Below are 17,121 nucleotides of genomic sequence, written 5' to 3' on the forward strand. Positions count from 1 at the left end.
ACCGTCCATTGCGGAACATGTTAATAAGTTTGTTGTTCAACATGAAGATACCATGTCTATTGAACATTGATGGATACTTGCGGACAAATTTGCGGCTTATTTAATTGAATTCATCACTGTAACAATCTTCATTAATGGTTTTACCTCACCTGAGAAAGATATCATGAATAACTCCCACCAAAAACCCCCATGTATCAGCCACAACATCTTCTGTGGGCGAAGGGGTGGCTTAGGAAACCATCTATGATGTTGATCACGATCCAATCATTGTCCTAACCGTTTATGATTGCTATACCAGATCCGTTTTTCACCTAAAGAGACAATCTGAATAGGAAAGTTTTCCGGTTGTTCCTCGTTAGACGCGGAGAAGTGCACGCCTTCAAATTCCGTTTCTAGTTAGCCGGGGTTAACTCACTGTTAGGATTGCTACATGAACTGTCTAATGAATTAGTAAACTTGAATAATCGAAGTGTACGAGAGGAAAGAATTATACAAATGGTACAGAATAGTTTAAGAAGTAGAACATAATTGAGCTGTATTATCAATAGTTGGTGGTATGTTGGCTCAAGAAATGAGGTATATTGTGTAGCTAGGTTTTGAATAGTATATGTAGCAATGTATAAAATATAGTTAAATAAAGGAGAAAGCCAGACATAAGTTTGCCGTGGGTTCATTTTACTTAATATTTAAAATTTCTCTACCCTAACATTCATGTGGTACTAATGAATCAAAATTATCATTTTGTCGATTGCACGGTCTCCGAACGACAGTAGTGTGGTTTATGCCTAGCTCGTCTGCAATGGCACGAACACTTTTTCGAGGGTCTGCTACCACAGTGTTCCTGCACCTAGCCAAAATGCACTGTTAATGTTTCTTGTGGCTTAGTGTGGCTTCAATATCCCAGCTTGAATTCATTTTAAAAAATCGCTTGCAAGTGCGTGTTCTCCATGGTGCATTTTTTTATACGATCCTGTTCAACGCATTACCTCCTTACTTTCTCTGCAGTCAATCTATTTGGTGGTTATATACATATATATAGAGTTTGTGATGTTAAACTCGTAACCTTAGTTCATCCTGGTGTTGTGTCGCTGAGGCAAGTTTCCCACAGACATCAAAATTGACATTTCACTCTGACTCACCTAATAAATACCTTCATTCTTAGATATTGAACTTTTGTTTTGAGTACTTTCCCGGAAGCAATGTTGATTGCAACTTTGATTTGTTTTGTCAACAATTTGATACTACTGATCGTGAGTAGCAATACGGATGTGACTCAACCAATAAGTGTTGTTTGTGTGTTTCCATTACTTCAGTAATGATTCTGAATACGTATGAGTACTGGAATGTCTTTTGTGTCGTTTAGATTGAGTTGTTTATGTTCATTGTTGTGTGACTTCATGTTATGTGAGCTATGGATGTTGGTATCAACTTGGTCGGCCTGTCTATTTTATCTCGTGTTGTGTATACGTGCTTTGGTGAGTAATCTTTTGAAGCTGTTATGATTCTTCTCTTCTAAGGACGATCAGAGGACTTCTGTAGTGACGTGGAATGGTCGTAGTAGGCTTTTGCTTGTTCCAGTACCGTGTTGTCGTATTCTATAAGTAGCGCAAAAGATCTTGTTTAGCGGTAGCTCACATTTGTGGTCGTTTATTTCCTTACATCTATAGCACACAGCAGGGCTGGCCTTAAGCCGAAAGGACCGATTGCTCCCAATCGGGCCCGCGCCTAAGGGAGCCCCGCGCTAGTGTCGTCTATTCTAATGTCCAGTCTAATTTACTCTACAATGCAGTCTAGTTGAGTTGAGTTGATTTTGAGTTTATCCCTCCTTTCAGCAGCGAAGTTATATGAGACGGGACCTACAGATTAACGTGGAATCCGAACCACAGCAGCTCCTGCCGGGAATCGAACCCGGGTCTGTCACGCCAAAGGCGTGTACGCTAACCGCTTAGCCACGGAGGAGCTCACAATGTCGTCTGTTTTACTGTCCAGTCTAATCTACTTTCCTGTGCCGTTTTAACAGCATATTAGGCTCAAGAGCAAACAAGTGTGTTGTGGTCCCTGTGACTAAATTTTGCTCCTAATATATGTAATAAATACATGCCATTCTGTTCGCGTGGCCCCCGGCCAAGTGGCTATGATACTGTTAAGCGGCTCTGCTACTCTCGGTTGTCAAGTACACAAAACAACATACTGCAATACAGGTACAGTACATCCATAGACTCTATCAGGGAGGGTAAACTTCTCCCTAACAAGTAAATGAATAGTTTGTATTAAGTTTCCGGGCAGAAGCAAATATTTTTTTTAAAAAAATTAATGCTGCAATAGTTTATTTTTATTTTTTGTTTTGTTTACAACTTCTTGTAAAAATATATATATATCCTGGGAGTATTTCGCATACCCCCAACACCCATAATACTCCTCCAAACTTCCTTACACACACCCTGGGCGTAAAATATCGTTTTCTTTGAATTTGTGTAAAAACGTATATCATTATTCTGAGTGCACACCATCTTTTATTTTGAACACCTCATTAAGTAAAAGTTTCTGGCGTTCTTATTGATTATGTCATGTGATACTATTGTGTATACCGAGATGGTATCAAATAAATCAGCCTCAGTGCAACTTCTTTGCATATGCTTTCTCTTATTATAGCTACATTAAAAATACAAAACCAGAGGACAAACTTTGCATTCTTCTGCGAAAAATCCCTTGGATGTACAGGAAAACCGAATGTATTCTAGTGCGTACTGAACAGATGGCTGCTTATGAAGGTTTGTCTTCTAACCCGAATAATCCAATGGAAAATATGCAATCCATCTTCCATCAGTTCCTTAAGGTTTGTGATCGTCTCATCACCATTTCATTTTGTCTGCAGTCGATAGCGATTTCAAGTTGATTATACCTTTCATAAGTAACTACCTACGATGTTCACACTAGCATACATTAGGTTTTCCTTACTTGCATTCTTTTCAAAAGGTACAGTTGTTAAGAAATCTTTGAACCAACGAATTTATATCAATGTGCATTTCATTACGGCTTACAAATATAAACTTATGAAAACATAGACTTCATTATTGTATTTCACGTAAAATTCTAACCCAATTTGATATATTACATGACCCCTTTCTTGTTTAAGAAAGCAGAGCGAGATAGCCGACTTCAAGATGGCGGCCATGATGGCGACTTCAAGATGGTCGTCTTTATATACGGAGGCAATTTAAATTTGCCTTCGCTCATTTATGACATTCCACGCTTCTCTGCCAAGTTTAGTCAAAAAACTAGATTTCGACATCGATAAGTTTGCTTGTAAGAGAAGAAAACTATGAAATACTGGTACAGAATCGTCTTCAAAAATTGGGAAGGGTGAAATATATAATTTAAAATTCGTTCACTGTCTACATTTCCATTTGAGTTTATTTTTCTGAAAAAATTAACTTATATATATATAAGAAAGAGAGAGAGATATTGCGGCGCTCTCCTTGCTAATCTAGTGGTTGTATATACATACCTTGACGCAAGTTAGTTGTAAACCTGGGGCCCCGCAAAATGTTCCCAATCGGACCCCGCACCACCTAAGGCCGGCTCTGGCATACAGACAGTTGATCGCACTTTTGCTTAGAATAGACGTATTGACAATAATCTCAGCGTGATTATATTACAGTATAGCATTGGAGAACGCAATGATTGGGTTTCTGTCCTTCATAGAGATACCCGATTTAAATAGTCTATTTGTTTCTTGTGAAGTCGTGTGAGAACACACAAATCAGCAGAGTTGATTTCTGAAATGGAAAGGTTCTGATTGGATTAGGGATACTTAATTCTTTGTTGTTGGATGGAGCTTTTTCTCTTCACTATATGATCAGCGTACTGGATATCAAGGTGAGAGACTCTAGTTCTATTCCCGTCGGGAGCTTATGTGGTGCAGATCCCACGTTAAGCTGTATGTTCATGTCTCATATATCCTAGGTGCTGGAAGGACTTTAAACCTCAAAGTAATCAACCTAATCTTTGGTGTTGGAGGCTTTGCATGTTAGTATTATACGGGACAACTGCAACAAGTAAAGATAGCCAGTGTTTTATAAGATTACTGCCTTGGAGCAGTGAGTATCTTGTGAGAATGGTTGGTGTTCTTCTCTGTATGGACTGATTATTATTGTATAGTCGCCTTGTCAGCGTTGATGGTGAGTGCCGTGATTTTCTGAGTGAAGTAAAGTGTGTAAATAATGCCTGTGTTCTTTATGGTATATAACAGCTGTTGGTTGGTTGAGTTTAGCATCTCTTTCAGCATCGAGGCTATATAAAATGTGGACCCACAGCTTAAGTAGGACTTGAATCACATGAGTTCACGCCGGGAATTAAATTCAGATATCTCTTGATATACAAATTTCCGGCAACCATAAAGCCATGATGAAGCTCATGCTACGGCTGAATTACTGATTTAGATTGATAAGTTGATAAGAGTTCATTATTCTTGGCTTTTTTCCTAGTTTCTTAAATTTGTTATTTTAGCCAATGAGAATCTAAAAGTTTTTGTAGCCTTTTAAAAAATAGTTGAATAGTTTCTTCTATTTGAAAGCAAATTCTTCGACAGACTCTTGTTTCGCTTAACACTTTAATGTAAGAATTAACTTGATTGTGCTGATTTTTTTATTTATGTATTTAGATAAACGTAAATAATACACAATAATATTATTTTTAAAAAAATACTTGTGGGGTATCAGGTTTCAGGATTGATGCTTTTGGCATCATAGTAGTTCAAAGTTTGATGCAAATCAGAACAGAAATCTTCTGGTTTGGAAGATTCTGAAGACAGTATTTTGATTTGCATTTGCCACGCACCATACTTGTATAGGAGCCACAACCAGATCCTTTCCATCTCAATTGATTTTGAGTTGGGCTTCTTGGATGGCAAGTGGCTTAACTCCAAAATTGAAATTTTCCACGAGAGATATTTGAATATCAATACCTCGTTAACAATTCATATTTCCGTTTTATTTTCAATCAAAACGATAACTATGTAATTTATGTTCTTACAATTTACAGGTAACAAAAATGTTTTTTAAAAATGTACTATTTATGGAAGTGAATGAAGGGATTTGTCAATTTTTCCATTTATTAGGAATTAGCACTTTCCTTTCCGTCCTTTAGTTCTCCATTCCATATGTGTTTTTTCTGCGAAACATATTTAAATTATTAATTAAATAATTAAATTTTATTATACATACATCTCTCTCTCTCTCTCTCTCTCTCTCTCTCTCTCTATCTATCTATCTATCTATCTATCTATCTATCTATCTATCTATCTATCTATCTATCTATCTATAGATAGATAGATAGATAGATAGATAGATAGATAGATAGATAGATAGATAGATAGATAGATAGATGATTATTAAACAATTATATAACATTTTAATAATTATTGTATATTAATTGTTTTATATATAAATTATTATTATATATCTGGCAAATTATTAATTTTTCATCTATGTTCCTCACGAACATATTTTGTCTATTCGCTTCAAGGAATTCCCTCCTGCCTTACGTTTCACTTATTCTGAAAATCTCTATATAAAGCTAAATATTTTTCCCTGAAACAAGTCCGCACCATTGACTTGAGATACTTTAAATTTTACTCACTTCTAGGTAACTGTGGGAAAGAAATCATAGGCTGCTTAAATTTTTTAAAATGGGTATACTAAGGGAAGAGGAAGATTCAAAAACTATATAATTACGAAAAATAAAGATCTCATGATTTCCTTATGTTAGATAGGTGAAACTTCGTGTACAAACTCTTTATTAAAAATAAGTGGAATGGGTAACAGCGCTTGAGAAAATTCTGCTTCTGTAATGGGAAGCGGGCAACTTCTATAATTACAGTCAATATACAAGAATAAATTTGACGTTTTCTATATCTTCATCACGGGAAAATAGCAAAGTTGATTGAAATGAAGTTTCTAACCTAGTTATAAATATACCACATTGACTTGATCCCTGGTCTTCCGGCAAGCGCTGCTATCGGCTGAAGGAATTCCACTTGCTTTCTCTCGCTTAGCAACAGCTGAACCCTTATTGGCTCAACGCGTGGGTGTGTGAGGGTGTGAGCTTTAGTTCGCATACGGCTCAAGACATTTTTGCAGCACAATAGCTCTTAAATCAAGCCAGGATTTTATCCTGTGATTTGAAATTTATTCAAAAATAGCCTCACAAGAGTAAATAAATCCTTTATATTAAGAGTAATCTTATGCGTGTTCAAGCGTTATCGAAAACTCTTCAACTAAGCGGAACGTGTGCAATTTCCATAGTTTATCCTATTCATTCACATTTACGTTGTTTGTCTTATGATACAAGATAATGAAACCATTAAACTATTTCAAATTAATTTAGGAATCTCCTTGAGTTGAATACCCAAGAGCATTTGACTAGTCGGCTGGATTCCAGTCAGCGTCAAGTAAGCTTTAAAATTAATTCAATCCATGTTTAAGAATATGAAATAACAGCAAATTATAATTTTCCAATAACAACTTTTCATAACTGCAAAACTTCAAATACTATTTCGCACTTGATAATGAAAAATTTAAATGATGCTTCTGTATGTATAAAATGCAAGGAAAATAAATGCTTCCCAAAATGCACTTATTTAGTAATAATAAGAAAACAGTGCATACAAGTTCCTTATAACTATACAGCAAAGAACTTGGAAGAAGCATGTGCACAAGCAAAAGCTTATTATGTTAAGTCAACCTTAAACTTTAAGTTATGTATAGAACTAGTTTTAGTGTAATGGTGCAAACAATCTTATGGGTTATAGTTATTCCATGTTATTTGAAACAATGCGCAAAGTACGAGTAATAACATTATTATAAATCCTAATTATATAAAATGTAATCACAAAATCTGAGTATTGAAAAATATATAAATGTTTTATTTATAAAAATGTATAAAAAATAATAAAGAAGATGACAACAATTATATGATGGCAACACATATCTTTCAACTTTATAAATTAAAATGGGGTTACTTATTGTGGCTTTCAGCTCTGTATCTTTGTCTTACACACTTTTCTTGGGTTAAGTCCCAAAGTTGGGCGTCCGTTTCCAGCAAAAGTTTTAAAATTTACATCAAAGATATGGATAATTTGATCGTTTGTGTGCTTGATAATATATGAGAGTCTCGAAAAATCTGTTTATTTGTTATATATAAGCGGCTATAAACATGGGACTATACGGCGAGCGTAGGGAACCTACTTGGTGCAAGGTAACCGAACAGTTGCATTGTGGGAAAGAAACGAGCATTTATGTTATCAACATGGCGAATGTACAAGGGCAATGAACTAATAGTTTTAACATTTGTGAAGCAATACGTTGATAACGAGCAAAATCTTTTAAAAGTTTGTGAAGAGCACGGGTTAATGAACCTAATAACAAATTGCAGAAAGTGAGCAAAGGAGATAACAGCAAAAAAACGTGACGAAAGCGGACGCCCAACTTCGGAATAAATGCTCTTTTCTTTAATTGGACCAACAACTGCACACGTTAACCTGTACATTATTAACAATTTACAATCTTTTCTGATTGCTGGATAAATATTCATTTCGTGAAAATTTTCAGTATTTGTTTTAATGAGTTGCTTTAGTTGAATTCTGAAATTTTGGATAATCAAGAACTTCTAGTAAATACTGTATTTATTAATATTTATTAATTGATAGATTTCGGGATTTTCGTTCCGTTCAGCAACGAGGTTATGGGATGTTGACCCACAGCCTAGCTAGAATCCGAAACATATGAGCACCCGATTAGAGGTCTCCCGAGTAAATATCTGATATTAGCCCTGCTTACATATATGTGATGGAACTATGCAAATGTGTAAAAGTAGTAGAATTAAAACTAATTATGAGGAAAGATTGTATTACGCACATGAAACTGATGATTTATGATTTTCTCTGATCAAAGGCAAATTGTAAGGTAAGAACTCCAGAAACGAAGAGTTGTTAGATTTTTCAGTTCATGAAACATTTTTTATACGAGGTCAATTACAAATAAGTTTTACGGGACAACAACGATTTAGAAGTAAGGAATAAGTCAAACAACTTCTCGTGAATGGGAAAACTTTCATCACTTCACTACATATAGCTCTAGTACTAAAAAGAGAAGTTAGAAGTATTATCCAGCAGATGTATATTATAATACTTGCCGTGAACTAGTCTCAATATGTTAAGCTTATATTCGTATTAGGAAAACACTGTACAATATTCTTACAGAATTTTGTATTCTTACCGGAAAACCTAGTTAGATTAATTAAGATATGTTTAAATGAATCCCAAACTAAAGTGAGAGTAGGAAAATTCTTGTCCACGAGCTTCCACCACGTCGAGACAAGAAATAAGACGTGAAAAAATAAGGTGCGTTGTCGCCATTATTATTCAACTTTGTTCTGGAGTACACTGTAAGATAACAACCAGGACCTAGATCTGAATGATATTCAACAGGTTATGGCGTATGCTGATGGTGTAAATCTAATAGTAGATGATGCAAATGTGTTATTATTCAGTTCAAAATATTTTGACGTCGCGAATTCTGTCGAGGAATTTGAAGCTTAAAATACATAAAATGATAATCATGGCTGTTGTGCTGTGTGGTTGCGAAACATGGTCGCTTACTATGAGGGAAGAATGCAGACTGAAAGTATTTGAGAATAAAATCCTGCGACGAATATTCGGACCCAAGAGGAACGGATGGGGAATGATGAAAACTTCATAACCAAAGAACTGGATAATTTACACCTTTACCAAACATTATTAGGGTCATTAGGTATAGGATGCTCAGGTGGGCAGGTTATGTAGCCAGAATGGAAAATAGTAGGAGCGCTTTCAAAGATTTAACTAAACATCCAATTGGAAAACGTCCATTAGGTAGACCATGGCCCAGATGGGAGGACAATATGAAGATGGATCTCGCAGAAATAGGAATACAAAGTAGAAACTGGATCCAGTTGGCAAAGGACAGAAGACAATGAAGAGCTTTTGTGAACACGGCGTTGAACATCCAGGTTCCATAGGCTATAGAGTTAGTTAGTTAGTTAGAAAATAAAGTGAAGCTATGATTATTATTTGTGTTAGCAAACTGAATTATATATATATAACGTAATAAAAATATTATACAGGTGTATTCCCTAATTATCTTCTCTACAGATACTTGATATCCTGATTGTATTGGGGCTTGAGCATACAGGTGGAACAATGGTAAACCGTTTATCTGGTGGCGAACTGAAACGGCTATCTATTGCCGTCGAATTAATTTCCAATCCACGAATAATGTTCATAGATGAGCCTACAAGGTAAGCAATAAGCAATAACACCGTTTATTAGAATAACTATTTATTTTCATGTTTTAGATGATACACTAGATAAACTTGACTTTTTAAAATAGGAAGTATGTTTATTTCTACCAGAATTGTTAGGGCCAGGAAACTAAGACGCCTTGTAGCAATTTCGAGGCGAACTTACTTCGATGTTACTTCCACGCACATAACATACATAAAATAATATCTAGCCATTGTATCTAATCATCATAACATCTATATCTAATAGGGCAAGAACATCTAACCATTTTAGACTATTTGGCCCAGAGTGGTAGAATTAATTTTGGTTAGCTTATTGGGTAAGAAGAACTCTAGCAGTTTTTGACAACAATGAAATTTATCTTTTTGATTAGTATGGTAAATTAGGTAATAGATGTGTTCCAAGCCTTTGACGTTATCTTCTCTGAGCTGTCAAAAATATTCTGTTAGCTTATTTCTTTTTGTTGTATTATAGTCCTTTATCCTTATGATAATATAACGTTGTAGTCTTCGGATTTACCTTTCAAAATCTTTAATTTATTTTTAAAAATTTATTTTTGAAGTTCGTGTAAGTGTACTCATGGCTCGTATTATTTTATTTTGTACTTAATTCCTTTCCATTATTTATTAATCTTCAGTATCTTCATAATGTTTTATCTAAAAGTTGGAGTTGAATAATGTGTTTACGAATTTTACGTTTGGGTTTTTGATATAATCCTTTGGTATACTTAATATATTGTTTGAATATAATTCTTTTGTTGGTATATACTTGTGATTAGAGGTTAGTTTTAGCCATAATCGTTCTACCTAGGTATAGTTTCTAATTGTTACATATTATTTAGTGAGAAAATTGTTGTGACGAAAGTCAGATTAGATCTGATGATAAGTTTATATATTTAAACAAAAAAATCTTTAGATGGTTTAGGAAAGTGATTGATTAGTAATACTTCTTTTCAGTATTTGGATAATGCGAAAAGCTTTGTTCTTAAGATATTTGACATATCCATTAAAATTTAGCGTATAATGAAGTTTGATTACAAAAAAGGTAACATTTCATTTGGAAGAACATGTATTGGATCGCCGAGAAAATCTATACAGCAAATATAGAATGTCTAATGTTTCTACCCTCAAACTTTGAACTTAAAAGACCGAAAATTGTACCCTGTGTGGTACAGCAAACAAACAAACAAATGTAGATCATGTTATCCCAGGAGCCTCACTTCAGTGACATTCGCCAAATATGAATACCAAATATATTAATTTAAAACAAAGAATAGTATATTTCTAAAGAACAAACAAAAATTACATAAACAGTGTATTCAAAGCAATAATGTATGAAAACCATCTGCTAAATATGTAACACTATTGAAAACAAATAACTTAAAGATATAACATGGAATAAACTTTAAATGGCATTAACAAGAAAGAATAATTTTATATTTATTAACGGTCTTCATCATCATCATAATATTATTATTATTATTAATTGGCGAAATTTTTTATCCCGAATAGTTCATAAATTGCTTATAAAAGGAAGATCTCTTCTAATTCTTTTCCCGTTAGCAGAGTTCCCAAGATAGCTAACACATTTCCTCGTTGAATTGCTATGCTAATCCATTGAATGAGAAATGATCTAGTTCTGGTATCTCCCGATTTTAACGATATGCGTTGGCCAGTTTCATTGATAAAGTGAAACCCCTCTTTGCCCCATGAACCACTTGATTCAATTGCTATTATAACAAGCAAATATTTGTTCAATAGATTGATATATTTATTCCTTTCCTCGACCTCTCTTCGAGCTGCTACGAGACCTGGTCGAGTCGATATATCTTGTCCATTTGAGGGGGCATAAGTGTCTGCACAGGTGAAATCCCAAACAAGCGCCTTCCCCTTTTTACATAGCACTAACGTCATTCCGTCAGGCCTCTTTCTGTCATTGCGGCTGCATCCATTCGGTTCTCTCCTGATGGAACGCCTGCTGAAATGAGAGCTCTCAGAATAATATCATTTACACTGGTATGTCGTGAAAGTCTGCCAGCACTGTTTTTACATGATAAGCCATGCAATCCTTTATTATCTACATGGGTGTCACATGTGGAGCAACGGTGTTGCTCGCTGATATCTACTCCTAAGCGCAGGGCCTAAAATTCAACGAAATCACAGCTCCACACTGGTAAAAATTTTATATAGTATAGAAAAACTAGTTTAGTCAGCATTTGTTTTGACATATCAGTGTTCTGTCCAGTACATCATGTTTACCTGCGACCCAAAAGAAAATATTATTATTATTATTATTATTATTATTATTATTATTATTATTATTATTATTATTATTATTATTATTATTATTATTATTATTATTATTTAGGAAAATTTTGGCATCCAGAGCAAACAAAATTAAAGGCACATTAGGATACATATTTAATTGTATTGTATTAAAACCATAAAATACAGGAAACAAACCGATAAGAAAAATAGTCACACTGGAAGAAAAGTCACTTTTTCTTACGTAAGAATTTCAGTCATTTTTCCGTGATCATCACGCTGTCTCAGTCTGTTTTCTGCCGAGGCAAATACACCGTTATACCAGGGCTGTTTCTTTGACTTCCTACGAACTTCAAAACGCCTTTCCTTTCTGGCCAGCCATTTCATAACAGCAGGGATTGGACTAAAATCTTTCAACGGACCCATATTTATATTAACGTGAAGGTAATTTTTCACAGTAGTGGGAGTCAAAGAGAGTCTGTTATCTGTTTTCAATATGTTGTAGTCACTTATAAGTCTTTCATCATCGGAAGAAGATGGTTTCGAAGCAACAACTCGGGCTAGACTTGTTGACAGAGCATGAAATGACTGATTTCCCCAGACTTTGCACGATGATGCCTCTCTATATTGCATTGCGAACTGCAAACTGTATCAGGACAAATAACTTTGTAGCATTCTCTTAGGGCATCATCAGTTACATCCTTTTGCAAATCACGCAAAGGCTCCAAAGCAACAATACTGTTTTCATACAGCAAACGCTGACTAACAAAGTTAATTATGGAATCCAGGACTTCGTAGCATACTACAGTAAAATCTCTTTTCTCACTGACATATTTGTTATGGGATTTATTGCGACGTGTGTTACGATGAAGTTGAATACCATGTAATGAGTACTGTATTTCTCCGTTGACGTTCTCTTGAACACGTTCGTTTAAAAACGTTTCTTCCCACCCGCCTAACAGAGGTTTCTCTTTCATACTCTCCAATTGTGCTATAGTTCTATGTTTATTTGTTATTATGTCCAAAAGAAACATTTCATCACTCTCAAACTTCTGGCTTAATGTCATATGCCGGCAGTTATATGGAATTGAGTAACCCATTGCATAATGAACGTATTGAATCAGTAAGACATAGTTTGATACACTAAACGCGTTTAAATGCATAATTCGAGAAAAGTAAGGTACTCATATTAATGCCACTCCACACATTAAGAATTATAGTTCCACACTCCTTCCCTACAGTTCCACAAAGTGTGGAGTACTCCACTCAATTTTAGACCCTGCCTAAGCGTAGAACAGTTGCTATTCGAAAACTTTCGTTAGATAGATGTAAGTCCAAAGAAGGTGAAGATAATTCTTGAAGCCATGCTACATTTTCAGGGAATGTGACAGCAAGAAGCCTGACTTTATCTTCGAGGTTGTCAGTTGATCTTAATAGTGAAGCTATATGATGCTTAATTATAGGTTCATCCCAGGCTGATTGGATATTTCTTCTTTCGAGTACTGGGGGATCTAATCCTACTAAATTAGTCCATTTGGCCATGCTGTCCTGTACATCCTGTGCATCTGTACTGCAGTAATAAATTACTGTACTGCAGTAATATATTTCATGTTTTATAAAATAAATGTTTCAAAATGTCTTATATGAGATAAATATCATCCAGCACAAAATAAATTGTTTTATTATTGAAATTCACTTCCGATACTTTGTGCACTCAATGACGGGAATTTCCTGCGCACTTTCGGATTGATATGGAATAAGATGATAGGCTTTGGAGTAGGAAAAGCTGTGAAATTGGTTAAGGTATACAGAGTTTTAACGTCAGGAAGTAAGGAAGATACGGGGTGGTGATTGTCTCACATCGTGCAACACTGAATTTAGTTATTGTGGAAAATCATTTACTATCAGAAAGTAAGGGAGATTCTACGGAGTGGTGCAAGAAGTAAGGGAGATTCTACGGAGTGGTAATCTTTTCACATTGCACAACATTGAACTTAGTGACTGTAGATTAGAAAATCCTTTCAAACTAAATTAGAAAACATCTTTCACGTTTAAGGTTTTTAATGTTTTGTAATTTTTCATCTTAAATGACATTTGTGTGGACTGAAGACCTAGCCATATTTCATACTAATTTCTATATTCTAGGTCACTATGTTCTCAAATTTTATTACTGTATTTTGTTTTACAGTATTTTCTAAAATATAAAATTGCATATTTTACTTCAAATAAGCTATAAGCATAATTCATACATTAATTTGTTCTATAATTATCTCAAGCTAAGGTAAGTTCTTTTTATTCATTCAATGCATTCAGAACTTCATAAAGGTCTTAGAAAACACTTTATTATATGTTGAATGTTGTATATCTTAACCTGAAAGATCTAAGTCCCCACAAATAAAGTTCAAAATCTTGTAAAAATCACTTTCAATATGGTCACCTTAGTTGTATATATCAATGATATACTAATAAAAAGCTCAAAAACCCAGGCGTTTTTTTCGGGTGGGTCGTACCCGAAAAAAACAAAGGGTATTTTCGAGCTGGGCCCACTTGGGCAAACCCTGCTACTACCACTATAATCTTTAACTGGTATTATGTAGGTTATGTGAGGTTTGGATGCTTTACTCCAAATTATTGATAGATGTTTTGGAATGTTTTAGAATAGTTTAAAGTTATACGACGCAATTAAATTTTAACTACAATAAAAAAGTGAATACTGCGATGGTAAAAGAAAACTAAATTTCATTACATTACAAAAAATCTCTTTCCATCAAATACGTGCTGCGTGTGAGTGAAAAACAAGCTAGACACGCCCTTCCGCCAGTGTTGGCATCTTTTTTGTTTTATCATCATCTTGTTATCCTCCATTTTTTTCTCTGCTGCCATTTTGAAATGATCACGTACTGCAGTAATACGTAACGATTAGAAATCGGGACTTTCTATTGTTAGTGCGCCTTTCTATGGCCAAAATTTCGATATTGCCGCCATCTTAAAATGCCTATGACCACGTACCATAGTAATTGGACCCATTTCCCCCCTCCGATAAGAAGGTTCACAGAAGAATCCTCATTTTTGCCGTTTCCGAACATTCCTTTAGGTATCCTCCGGAGCCTCTCTCACATGAAATTATAAGCCTAAGTAGGTTTTTAAGGACAGTAGGTCTCTCGATTCGGATCACCAGTTTAGAATATTAGCACGATTATACTTCGTCACTTTCCCGTTGCCTTCATTTTCTTTGGATCCGTTACATTAGTCCGTCTCTTCTTATAAGGTGGGCTAAACAAAAGCCTCAGAGTTTATGACTTGACGGCTATAAGGTTTTAATCTGAACCACTCAAGTTTTTGGAAAGCCATGTTAACATCTAACATCCCCTCCCTCTCCTATGGGGCGACCTTGATAAATTCTAAACCTTGCAAATTACTGGTAGAATACCAAGCATCAAAATATCAACACTTTTATCCTTTCATACCTAAAATATTATTAATTTCCGCATTGTGACTGGTACTTAAGATTCCATGCTGACTTTGCTAGCAAAGGGGCTTAGCTTGCTTCGATAATACCGGACACTTCGATAATACTCGAAATTTCGATAATACCCGAAACTTCGATAATTTCAAATAATTACAAAACTGTTTAGAGTAACGAATGACAACTCGATAAATTTCTAGTCCCGAAATTCGATAGGTCCTCAGCCTTATCGAACACCCCTATCAAGAGGTTCTGGGTTTGACTTCCGGAGGAGAAAGTATTCGGGCTCGAGCAAAAAAATATTAAAAGTTACAGGACGACGGTCATACTTGGTCAAAACTGTTGGCCCGGGTTTATGGTTGTAAAGGCTCGACTTACAACTCATTCACTATCAAGCCGAACCGAGAAGCGACCCGAGCCTACAGTTCACCCAACCGAGCTAGTTCGAACCGATGGCTCACCCGAGCCAAACCGAACCGAACTTATTGCTCACCGCAACCAAGCCAGTTCGAGCCATCAACTCAGTTAAGCTGAATCGAACCGAGCCGATGGACTAGTTTCAACGGTGCTAACTCGAGCCGATGACTCACATGAGTCGAGTCGGTGGCTCATTTCAACAGAGCTCGTTCGAGCAGTTCACACTAAAAGTACTTTACAAGATGCACTAAAAGTAAGCGACGAGATGGACCCTGCGGTGAGCAACACTAAAAGCATTCCACATTACTGCTTACATTTCTCATTGCTTTCGCTTTCCAGTCTAATCAGGCCATGATTTCAAACCGAGCTAAAACGAGCTGAACGAGCGAGAATTTATCAAACTCGACTCAACTCGGAATTCGACTCGAGAAAATTACCTTTGACTCGACTCGAAACTCGGGTCGAATTCCAGTCGAGTCGAGTTTTAGCTCTACTCGTGCCCATCCCTACACATACGGGCCACGGAAGATGTAAAATTAACTTTAGTCTACATAAGATGTGCCTCAGAGTCGATCACAGTTCAATTTTTGGTATTTGTTTTTGACAAATACTTTAATAGTTTCCAACTTCTCTTAGATATTTTCTAGAAAATGTTCTCTAAATAAGTGAACAAAATTACAAAACATTTTCAGTATTATTATGGTCATTGAACTGAATTTTTCATGTTCCTACTGTAGCTTTCCAGCACAATAAGATCCTAACAGGTTCTTATAACTTTGCATGGCTAAGTTGACATCATTGTGCCTATTTGTATAAAAATGTGCTTCCTGTTCAAGTCACTAATTAGTTATCTTAAACTACGTTCTAATTTTATACTGTTTCATTGTTTTATGATGTGGTGTAAGTAGATGCAATAAATATTGCAATGTGTCCCTGAATCACCTCTTCCGCTAATTTAACTGAGAAAAACCTTAAGTTAATATGTATTTCGAAAAAAGATACGTCTTTGTATATCTTCGTACTACACTTACCAGTTTATGTAATGTTTCATATGAAATGTTTAAAAAATCTTCTACTACTTTCTTCTCATAGTGGCCTTGACAACTCTTCAGCAACTCAAGTGATGTTTCACCTAAAATCTCTGGTTGAAGATGGCCGTGCTATAATCTGTGTCATACATCAACCCAGCTCCAGGATCTTCGGACTCTTCGACGATCTTTATCTGTTGACTCAGGGTCATTGTATCTACTCAGGAGACGCCAAGCTCCTCCTACCTTTTCTGAAGTTTATGGGGTTAGATTGTCCAGACTTATACAATCCAGCTGATTTCGGTAAATTATTAACTATTCAAAAGCATGATTATGTTCGTAAAACATGTGTTTTATGTGTTTCTGTAAAGTTAAGCGGTATTTCTTTCAGACAGAAGTTTTACAGCGATCTCAAACAACCTTGAGCTATCGAAAGGACATTAAACTATCGACCAGTGAACCATATTAAAATTTTAATGTCCTTTTACAGTTACCGAAGATACATGAAACGCGGACTTGAAGGTTAACGAGTTCTACATCAGCGATTGCAATCCCTTCTCGGTCACACACTTTTACGAACAATGAATTTATAACAACTTTTTAATT

General features: G+C 35.4%; 1 protein-coding gene across 1 annotated transcript in view; it reads left to right on the forward strand.

Moving 5' to 3' along the window:
- The window catches only part of LOC145689294 (ATP-binding cassette sub-family G member 1-like), a 125,765-nt gene that overhangs the window by 27,073 nt on the left and 81,571 nt on the right, over positions 1-17,121 (forward strand). The window contains exons 5-7 of the mRNA XM_081763433.1: positions 6,388-6,451; positions 9,191-9,336; positions 16,580-16,818. Of these exons, the coding sequence (XP_081619559.1) occupies positions 6,388-6,451; positions 9,191-9,336; positions 16,580-16,818 (449 nt within the window). The remainder of the gene's footprint in view (positions 1-6,387; positions 6,452-9,190; positions 9,337-16,579; positions 16,819-17,121) is intronic.

This window comes from Thermobia domestica, chromosome 7, assembly GCF_964235325.1.
Source record: "Thermobia domestica chromosome 7, izTheDome1.hap1.1, whole genome shotgun sequence".
Lineage (NCBI taxonomy): Eukaryota > Metazoa > Arthropoda > Insecta > Zygentoma > Lepismatidae > Thermobia > Thermobia domestica.